The sequence below is a fragment of the Amaranthus tricolor genome, chromosome 4 (assembly GCF_026212465.1).
Source record: "Amaranthus tricolor cultivar Red isolate AtriRed21 chromosome 4, ASM2621246v1, whole genome shotgun sequence".
NCBI lineage: Eukaryota > Viridiplantae > Streptophyta > Magnoliopsida > Caryophyllales > Amaranthaceae > Amaranthus > Amaranthus tricolor.
The window spans coordinates 10541864-10553044 of NC_080050.1; the positions used below are offsets into that span (position 1 = coordinate 10541864).

An 11181-nucleotide genomic window follows, 5' to 3' on the forward strand; every position below is an offset into this window, starting at 1 on the left:
AACCCGAGCTCGATTGACACGCGACTCGAATTTCAACCGATAACAAACCGGTTTGAACCCGATAATGCGAACAACCGTTGTTAAACCGACCCGTAACCAACCGATCTGACCCGAGTATGACTCGTTGTTGTATACAACCGAAAATTTACCGATTCGAAAACCAACCGAGCCGAATTACACCCGTCCGAAACCGACCCAATGACCCGAATGAACACCTCTAAATGGAAGTGGTCTAATTGATAATCTTTAACAAGTAAATTATATTTTTAGGTATTTTTTAATAAAATTTTTTATTGTAAATAGTTTATAATAATAAGTCAATTTTTTATAGATAATTTTCGACAATTTTTCTGGCTCACTTTTTAGGTCACACTAGAAGGCAAAACCCACCTACCCTCACCTAAAACGCTACTAGCCCTCTTTGGCTCCCATCACACTTTCAGAGTTTGAAACTTCTACACATTCACCTTCATCTTTCTCTCTTCTCTTCATTTATCTCTTGAAATCTTCAATTTATTCCTCAAATGGATTCTGCTTTGACCATTTCCTCTGCTTCCCTTCTATCCCGCAAATCCAACCACAATATTCATCCTCCCACTGCTTCATTTTCTTTCTCCTCAAAAACCCTACTAAAACCCTCTTCCAGAATTTCCATTTCTGCTAAAAGTTCCTGTAATTTCGACATTAATCCCTCAAATGGGACTAGTATTGGAAACCCATTTACTCAAACCCTCCAAAAAGCTTGTAGAACAGTTGTTTTGACTGTTGCAGCTACCTTAATTGCCTCCAAGTTTAAGGAAATGGCCGTAAAGGCGGAACCTTTGACACCAACTACAGAAGAATCAACAATAGAAGAAGACAAAGTTGAAAACTCCAATGAAATTGAGGCTGGGTATGAAGAAAAATCACCACTATCTCGCTTAATGGAATCAAATTCTGAGTTTGTGGACAATCTGTGGAAATTATTACAGAAAAAGCTTGAAATTGGGGAAGATGAAGAAGCATTGAAGATTCTGGATAAGTTAGTTGAAGCTCAACCAATTGAAATGGAGTGGAAATTTTTAAGGGCGAGATTATTGAATGAAATGGGGAAAACCCAAGAAGCTAGAGAAGCATTTGAAGAGATTTTGACATTAAATCCTCTCTCATTTGAGGCCTTATTTGAGAATTCATTGCTTATGGACCGTTGCGGCGAAGGGAATGCTGTGATTGTGAGGTTAGAGAAGGCTTTAAGCATTGCTATGGATGAAAATAAGGCAAAGGAAGCAAGGGATGTGAGGTTAATCATTGCTCAAACACAATTTTTGCAGAAGAATGTGGAAGGAGCACTACAAAGTTATGATGATTTGAGTAAAGAAGACCCTAAAGATTTTAGACCCTATTTTTGTAAAGGGGTGATTTATAGCTTGCTTGATAGAAATGAAGAGGCTAGAGAAGAGTTTGCCAAGTATAAAGCTCTTTCACCCAAGAAATTTGATGTGGAAGGTTACTTAAGGACTCCACTTTCTAGGACAAAGCTCTTTGGGACAGATTCAAGTTGAATGTTTGTGTATTGCTATCAAGCTTTCTTTTTAGGAATAAACAAGTATGGGAATTGGGATGGATGAAGCAATGTGATTGCTTTTAGGTAATTTATTATTATTATTATTGTTGTTGTTTAATTAATTAATTAATATTAATATTAGTTAATTAATTAATTGATATTTTTATTTACTTCATATTTATATGAAACTGCACCGTAAAGTTTGTTACCAATGTTCAATCGGATTGTTTGCTCCCTTCCTCTATTATCTCCTCCTCTGGTCGCCAATCCACTGATTCTGCCCTTACTCTCGCTGGTTACAACCATCGACATGCCCTTATAGTTTGAATTAGGTATTTTTGTTGGCTTGTGTGCTTAATATTTTTGATTGAATTTATTTCTATTTCTTTTAAATTATTTTTTGATAGAATTGTATGGTTTAAATAGGAAACAATATCAATTTTGTGTAGGAATATCTTGTTAAATTGAATTGGGTGTCAATTGATTCGAAATTGACTTTGGACCACATTTGGTTTTTGGCAGGATTTGCCACTGAATACACATGCTCTCTTGATAAATTCACGGCAAATACAAAAGAAATATGGCTTATTTTGTCCAAAAGACATTAAGCAATAAAAAGTTTTGTCGCAAAACTAATTTTTTGTTGCCTAATATGAGCTCTGCGACAAAATTAAAACCTTGTCTCTTATTATGTCGCACAAATAATTTAGAGGCTATAAAAAAAAATTGAATGTTTGTTATTATTATTAAATAATAATAATAATAATAATAATAGTAAATATTACCATTATTATTAAATAATAATAACAAATATTTAATTTTTTTTATAAATAATACATAAAAATAAAATATATACAAAATAAGGAATTAAAAATATATTTACATTAATATATAACAAAATTATTTACATTAATGTTTATATTTACAATAAAAAATGTCTAAATTATAATAAGTGGAATTTGGAAAAAAACACCTTTAAAAACCGCTTTTTTTGTAAAAAACACCTTTTATAATTTGTTTGTAAAAAAACACCTTTTAAGAAACTTTTTTTAAAAAAAACACCTTAAATCAGTTTCCGGTGACTTTTGTCAACTTTCCGGCGTTGACTTTTGTTTTTATTTTTATTTTTAATTTTAATTTTATTTTTATTATTAATATTATTTTTTTTTTAATTTTTATTTTTATTATTATTTAAAAAAAATAGATAATAATAATAATAATAATAATAAAAATAATAATAAAAATAAAAACAAAAATAAAAAAAATAATAATTTTTTTAAAAATTTTTTTATAAAAATTTTTTTCATTATTTTATTATTATTATTTTTTATTTTTCCTTTTGTTTTTATTTTTATTTTATTTTTAATTTTTATTATTATTATTTTTTTCTTTTTTTATTATTATTATTATTATTATTATTATTATTATTATTATTAATTTTTTTAAAAAAATTTTTTTAAATAATAATAAAAATTAAAATTAAAAAAATTAATATTAATAATAAAAAAATAAAAATAAAAACAAAAATAAAAAAAATTTAAAAAAATTTTACAAAAATTAATAATAATAATAAAAATAAAAAGTATGAAAAATATAAAATAACAATAATAAGAATAATAAAATAATAATAATAATAATAATAATAATAATAATAATAATAATAATAATAATAATAATAATAATAAAATTAAAATTAAAATAATAATAATAATAATAATAATAATAATAATAATAATAATAATAATAATAATAATAATAAAAATTAAAAATAAAAGAAAAATAAACAAAAGGAAAAATAATAAAATAATAAAAAAAAAATAATAATAAAAAAATTTAAAAAAATTACTTTTTTGTTTTTGTTTTTATTATTATTATTATTATTATTATTATTATTATTATTATTATTATTATTATTTATTTTAATTTTTTTTAAATAATAATAAAAATAAATTTTTTTTAAAAACAATTATTAATATTAAAAATAAAAATAAAAATAAAAATAAAAATAAAAGTCAACGCCGAAAAGTTGACAAAAGTCACCGGAAACTGATTTAAAGTGTTTTTTTTAAAAAGTATCTTATAAGGTGTTTTTTTACAAAAAAAATTATAAAAGGTGTTTCTTTACAAAAAAGGGGTTTTAAAAGGTGTTTCTTTGCAAATAATCCTTATAATAATACAAAATTTCATATATATATATATATATATATATATATATATATATATATATATATATATATAGAGGTGTTCATTCGTGTAATCGGGTCGGTTTCGGACGGGTGTCATTCGATGCGGTTGTATTTCGGATCGGTTATATTTTAGATGCGTGTTGCGACGGGTCATACTCGGGTCGGGTCGGTTAGTCACGGTTCGGTTGAAGATCGATTATTCGAGCTATCGGGTTAGCATCAGTTTGGTGTCGGTTGAAGTTCGTGTCGAGTTTCAATCAGTCTCGGGTTGTCATCGATTAATAATTGGTTCGGTTTTACCGGATGCAGATCGGGTTTGAGTATTTTTCAAGTAGAATTCTACTACGAATTACGAATTATTAGTTACTAATTACTATTGATCGAGTCAGTATCTGATTAAGTTGTTAGTCATTTTTTAATTGATGATAAGGTTCTTTTACTTAAATCAAAATAGTGAAAATGCAAATCAATTAGTGATCATTATTACATTGTTACTTTTACTTGTTTGACCGGAAATTAAAATTATAAAGTTCTATCAATTTTCAAATAATTCGATTAAAAGTAGTTAAATAAACCTTGACCATTGATTATTAACTCTAAATATATGAACCATGTATTTATAAAATTTATTTTATTAAAATATTTATGACTTTATTAGAATAACTAATAAGATGATTGAATATGAGTCAATCATACTTCTATGTAAAAAGTTGGTTCAGATTTATAGAAGTTCCATCTAAACTTAGTTCGGGCCAAGTCAGTTTTAGCCGGATCGAGTTCGATTTTGAGCATGATTCGGGTCGTATATGACTGGGGTCGGTCACTATTAAGTTCGGGTAATCTCGGATAATAGTTACGTGTCGGTTAGAAAAATCGGTTACAGCTCAGTTCAGTTTCTCATTTTTGGTTGTCAACCGGTTCGGATATAGCTTCGGGTCGGGTGATATCGGTTCGATAAACCTAAAAAAGAACACATTTTCGGGCCGGTTTGCTTTCAGTTTCAAATCGGATCTTCAAGGCATTCCAAAACTCCGATGGGGTGAAATCAAGGCAAAAGGGTTCACGTTCCTCTATCTCCAAGCCCTGACTCTCCCTCTCAGCCCATTCCCTCTCTGGTTGGGACGAGAGTTCTTTCTCTTTGGTTCTAAGTTTGTTCATTGTGTCCCTGTACCGGAGAGAGCATCGAGTATACCATGCTTTGTAGACATCCTTGTCAATGCTAGGATGCCACTTGTAGCATTTCTAATTTTATATTAAGATACAAAAAAGTATAATTAATTTTACGTATTATATCTAACTCCATTTGATTTGATTGAATGTAATAAATGTAAAATTAGTATATACCTTAAACTCGTCCCAATATAATTTTTTAACTGACTCCGGTACCTTTTTCCAAGAAGTGTCACTAGGGTCCAAAGACAGTTTAAACGTCTTTCAAATTTTAGAAGAGACGCCTCTTTTAGGGTTTGACTCCGCTGAAGCATCAAATCTAAAAAGCTACAATTAATATGTATATTCTATTTTTTTAACTAATTCATTTTGGTTAATAAAGTTAACTTACTGTTTTTTAATTGGGAGTCATGGTAGTAATGGCCTACTGTCCCCAGGAATATCCCAAGAAGCGTGTTGGGGTGTTTGAGTAGGGACTTGACGAGGTTCGTCATCCAGACAACGAGGATCCAACCCGCCAAGAGTGTGCTCGTCTACTTCAGCGTCATCCCCTCCATCATCGTCAACTTCCTCAAAAAAATATTGAGCTTAACTCAGTTAAAGCCTCCCAAACAGGTACAGGGAGTAACTCATGAAAAGCAATTGGAATTAAGCGTTGCATGAAAACGTGACAATCGTGGCTTCTCATCCCTAATATGGAATGTTTGGTCATGTCAATGTTCCTTGCCAAGTAGACACATAACCATCTAGAAATCTTTACGTCTTGAGCCACATAATCATCTAAAGTATGCGATGCCATTGGGATTTCGTTCCCCACTAGATGCAACGCACTTCTAATGCCGAGGTCTTGCAAGTCTCTACGTGCACCAATATGATCCTTAGTTCCCTTTTCAACACGCATCACTGTATTAAATATACGGATATTTCATGATACACCACTGAGTTTCTTCGAAATTCACCATATACCACACGAAATGTTTTAATTCACCATATACCATTGAGTTTACGTCCATTAGCACAGAATACCATTAATGACAACTGCCGTCAGTATGCCGTTTGTGGTAAATTAACAATTCACCAGATAACAATTACTTTTTTTATTTGCGTCAAATACCATTTTTTTAGACTACTCAGCAAACCCACATCGAAGAGAATTGCATTCATTTCTCTTAATTTGTAGACTATTAGAACTAGATGCCTACAGCCAAAATATGCCTCCGTTCAACTCAACTCAATGAAGTTTATTAGGCATTTATGGTCGTCATAGTTTCATTCTTGCATTGCATACTCTCAAAAGCAAGAAAAGCAGACTATATGTACTCTATCAATTAGTTCAAACAGTAAGTACAGTAAAGTGAACAACTGCATCATAATATAGTCCAAGACTCATCATAATGCACCAGCATAGCAGGATCAGCATGATCTTCGCTCTCGAAGCGATCAGGCTCTTCTACGGCATGATCAGCTTCTCGTTCATCTATCTGCAGAGAACGAAGAATAAACAGTAATATAAACACACAGCCGACATTTTCCTTCATCAATAAGAGACAGACCTTGTCAGAGCTCAAAATGCACATCTTATCCATTAACAGATTCCCACTTACCTGCACAGAAGAAGTAACAGTGCAACTCTAGTACTAAAATCTCAATCCAGCAAGTTCATAAATTCGTACATGTGGAATCAAAAAGTGGGTTATTTTCTAATAAAGTAATGTGAATTATTAACATACTTATAACTAGCAGTGATAAACACAAAGATTCAACTTTATTAGTATTAGCGATTTGATGGAATAAAGAACATCAACAGCACAAACCCATTTTCTAAAAACATTTGTAGTAAACAAAAAAAACAACTGAATTATCAAGTTAAGAATACATGTTTGCAATTGATATTCAATAGTCATAAACCATAAAGATTCAATCTTTCTCAGTAGTTTCAAAAATTTATAACTTTTAACCAAACAATTAGAGTATTTGAAGTAATAATTACTTCATGAGAGGTGAAGAAAAGTGGATTTTTGCAGCAAACCCAAGACCAAGGAGGGAGATCATGTTCATGAGTTCGGCAAACTGTCTTCCATTTCTCAGAAAATAAATGAGCTCCTTTATGAAATTCAACAGGTGATATAGTTCCATCCCTATTCTATAAACCCACAATTGATTTTTCTGAAATCATAATCAAAACCTGAAATTGAACCAAAACCCAGAAAATGGTTTTTGCTAATTAATGATTACCCAGAAATCAAAAATAGTACCAAATCCTACAAACATCCTCATCTTCATCATCATCATCGAGCACATTCCTCGCAACTGATGATGATGACGCTGCTGGAACCGAAAACTCAGAGCTATCCCCGGATGATTCTCTCTCTTCATCTTGATCTTCGATTTTAACTTCGCTTGAATCAATCATTTCGTTCGAAGATGCATCATTTAAGGATTGGATCTGAGAATTGAACGATGATATTGGTGATGCCGACGAAATCTCCATTAAGGATTCTATGGATTTTTGATGGATTTTAAAGGTTCTAGATCAATGTAGACGAATACAAAGTTTCTTGAATAGAGAAGAAAAAAGATGGAGGATCAATTTTTTGAAGAAATACGTTGTGTTTGGGGAAGTCAAGCCTAACAATGGCGCCTGTTGAATGCGTAAGGGCATACTGGTAATTTACCACAAACGGCACACTGACAGCAGTTGTCATTAATGGTATTCTGTGCTAACGGACGTAAACTCAATGGTATATGGTGAATTAAAACATTTCGTGTGGTATATGGTGAATTTCGAAGAAACTCAGTGGTATATCATGAAATATCCGTTAAATATATTATCGAAAAAGTTCTTTTCAATATGCATCACATAAAGACAGTGTCTGATCATATTAGTTTTCCAGTACGATAAGTCCCAAAACACACTTCTCTTATTCCACCCTCCAGTCCACGAACCATAAGTGTCGTTATATTCGCGTGCACCATCCTCATATAATTTCTTTATCCCTTACATGTTAAGTTCCGCAAGTAACTTAACATCAGTGCGAATATGTAAGGCATGACCCTCCTCTTGAACCCTTGCCATGAAATTAACCCTGTCCCTTCTGAAAGGATAACGATTAGGCAAAAACATACGATGACAGTCAAACCAAAACATCTTCCTACTGTGTCTCAGATAAAAAGCCTTTGAATTAGACATGCAATGAGGACATGCATTTTTACTGTGAGTACTCCATCCTAATAACATTAAATATGTCAGAAAGTCACTGATTGTCCACATCAATGCTGCTCTAAGACAAAATTTCTGACCCTTGTACACATCATAAGTCAAGATGCCGTTTTTCCAAAGCATCTTAAGCTCCTTAATCAAAGGCTGCAGGTAAATATCGATGTTCCGCTTAATCAAAGGTTGCACATCCGCAGAGGGAGATTGTAAGGTGTTAGAATTACTAGCCACAATGAATACTGCCTTCCTGAGCTTCCAAAAGAGTTGAATCCGTCTGTACACAAACCAAACCTAACATTTCTAATCTCAGCAGCAAATTATGGATGTGTTGCATTAAAATGTTGCTAGGCCTCTAACTCTGACAGGTGACACATTTCCCCCTCTTCGATGTGGTGCTCAGCGTGCCATCTCATTTCACCGTTGTAATCGTGGACCTATGGGAAGATATATAAATTGTTTCTTTGGAATTCGTCTATTTCCAACATCGTCTCTGACCCACCTTGTTATCGAACACGTACGACAGCGTCTTGCATTAGCAGTACGACCCCAGTAGATCATACATCCATTAATGCAACAATCTGATGCAAATACAGTATCAAACAACAAGGAGGCCCTCACAAGCAATATACAAGAGCAAAACAGTACATTGGACTTAACATCTACGCCAAATGTACATGGGGCACAAGGGACATCCATTGACACTTCTTAGCAACCAAGCATAGACCTAAGAACACGTAAAGAGACTATGGAAGTCCAACACACAACGCAAGTCTGCACTATGGGCATGAAAGAACAGACAGGCAACAGAGTCAGAACAATAGAGCTGTTTGTTAACCAGCAGACCTTGGTGAACCTCTTGAGCACAGACCGGGGACATTTGAACCAGGAAGAAGGCTGGAACACCATCTCGTTACATAGGCCAAGCCATATGGGGCAAAGGACAGTACTAACAATCATGCAGAAAACCAATAACCCACAGTGAAGGAAGGCTGGACAACAGACTGTGAAGAGTAGAATTTGTCTAAGTGTTTTCTTCTGTTTTGCATTATGTTATTAGTTAGGAACACGTGTAATAATTGTGTCCATTATTGTAACGGCTAGTTCTAGTTTCTAAACCTATATATACATGGGTTCTCATTGTAAAAGGCACGCTGAAAATTGTTTCCAAAGATCAATAAGAATTGAGGTAATTCAGAAAAAGGATTTTTCTGTCTTCTGAAGTTTGTTTGCAAACTTTATCGGGGTTGTGGAGCAACTCTGGCCTGAGGGTTGAAGAGTTACGGAGTGGCTTGAATTCCCAAGGGAACCATACAATCAAGGACTAAAAATCCTTGCATTGTGCTTATCATAGGGTAGTTATATCAGGGTGGCAACATTCATCAGTCACCATCATCAGAAAAACAAGAAGTCTTTTCTTTGTATGTTTTGAGTGTCCAGGCGTCTGTTTGGTGATTAATTTGGAATTTGAGTGTGTCATTGATTAAAGTTGTGGAGCAACAATAATCTTTGCGTCACAAAGTCCATATTCAGCCTTTGTTACGCATCAAATTGGTATCAGAGCCAATTTCACGAATTGTGCAAAGTCACATAAAAGAAGGGAATACAAGAAATGTTGTCATTTTGTTCTGGGTTGTTGCAGAGAAGATAATCGGGGCGATTTCTGGGAAGCCTTTTACAGAATCGATCAATATTGTCATTACGATATTCAGGGAGTGATTTCTCCTATCATTCTTTTCATTTTTTCATTCAATTTAATAGATTACACGCATTTCAGGCATAACACACCAGTGCACTGAATTTCATTTTTTTTTTTTACATTTCATTTTTGTTTGCATTGCATTTCTGGGAAAGATTTTTTGGAAAAATCTTGTTAGCTGTTGACCATGAATACAGAACAGAGCTTTGAGTGGTTAGAGGAGAACATGCATAATATGATGCAGGCGATAAACCGTTTGGGAATAAATAATCAAGTAGAGAGAACACCAAACCCTAATTTGCGCCCATACAAAGATCGAACAATGAAAATAGACATCCCTGAGTTTGATGGATATTCTTATGACCTAGCAAAATACTTAGAATGGGAAAATAGGATGGACCAATACTTTGAATTTAAGGATACACCACCAGACCAACAGTATAAACTAGCTAAAGTAAAATTGACAAAGTCGGCTGCGATTTGGTTAGAAGGAATACAGAAACGAAGGCTTAGGGAGGAGAGGGGTAGGATCAACACTTGGGAAAAACTTAAGAAGCATCTGAAAAGGAAGTATGTCCCAACCACCTATAAGCAGCAACAGTATGTACAATTCAACTCCGTAACACAAGGAAAAGGATCAGTACAGGACTACATACATGAGTGGGAAAGACTATGTGTCCTATGTGATATCAGTGACCCTGAAGAGTTGAGAGTGAGTAGGTTCATAGCAGGCCTAAGAGAGGACATTAGGAGTCAATTAATGCTTACACCTGACCTCACTGTACACACAGCAAGTTTGCATGCCATTGAACTTGAGAAGCAGGCTAATAGAATCAATGCTGCCCACAATAGATCCACCAGAGCCTACGTCCCTAAGAACACAAGTAATTTGACTATTCCTAGGAAGGATGCACAGAGTAGTGGGCCTAAGATGAACACATCAAGGGGAGAACCAACCAAAAACCCCAAGGATGTAGTGTGTTTCAAATGTAATGGAAGGGGACACTACAAAAGGGACTGCCCTAATGCTAGAGCTTTTACTATGAGAGAATGAAATGACATTAGGCAAGATACCACACCAAAGAAGATATTAGTATCAAGAAATGGCCAAGAAGAGGAAATTTACCCACCCAACCTAAGTGATGAGGATGGCACTTACTTGGAGGATGAGGAAGGAAATAGGCATAGGTTTGAGGGAGATACTGAGGAGGAAGAAGAAGAGGATTTGGAGAGGGTGTTACCTGAGGAGGAGGACCTTAGTTTGATCCTTAGGAGGAGCTTCCACACCACACTCTTAGCAAGAAAGTCTGACCAAAGGGAAAATATATTCCAAACCAAGTGCAAGGTGCAGGGAAAGGTTTGTGATCTC

General features: G+C 33.7%; 1 protein-coding gene across 1 annotated transcript; it reads left to right on the forward strand.

Moving 5' to 3' along the window:
- Window positions 1-344: 344 nt before the first annotated feature.
- LOC130810464 (protein SLOW GREEN 1, chloroplastic-like) lies at window positions 345-1701 on the forward strand. Its single transcript, XM_057676536.1, has one exon. It carries the CDS (start codon window positions 525-527, stop codon window positions 1539-1541), a length of 1017 nt encoding a protein of 338 aa, XP_057532519.1. The 5' UTR covers window positions 345-524; the 3' UTR covers window positions 1542-1701.
- Window positions 1702-11181: the final 9480 nt, after the last annotated feature.

Coding starts and splice junctions, on each gene's coding strand:
- LOC130810464 (XM_057676536.1), top strand. CDS start 525: ATGGATTCTGCTTTGACCATTTCCTCTGCTTCCCTTCTATCCCGCAAA.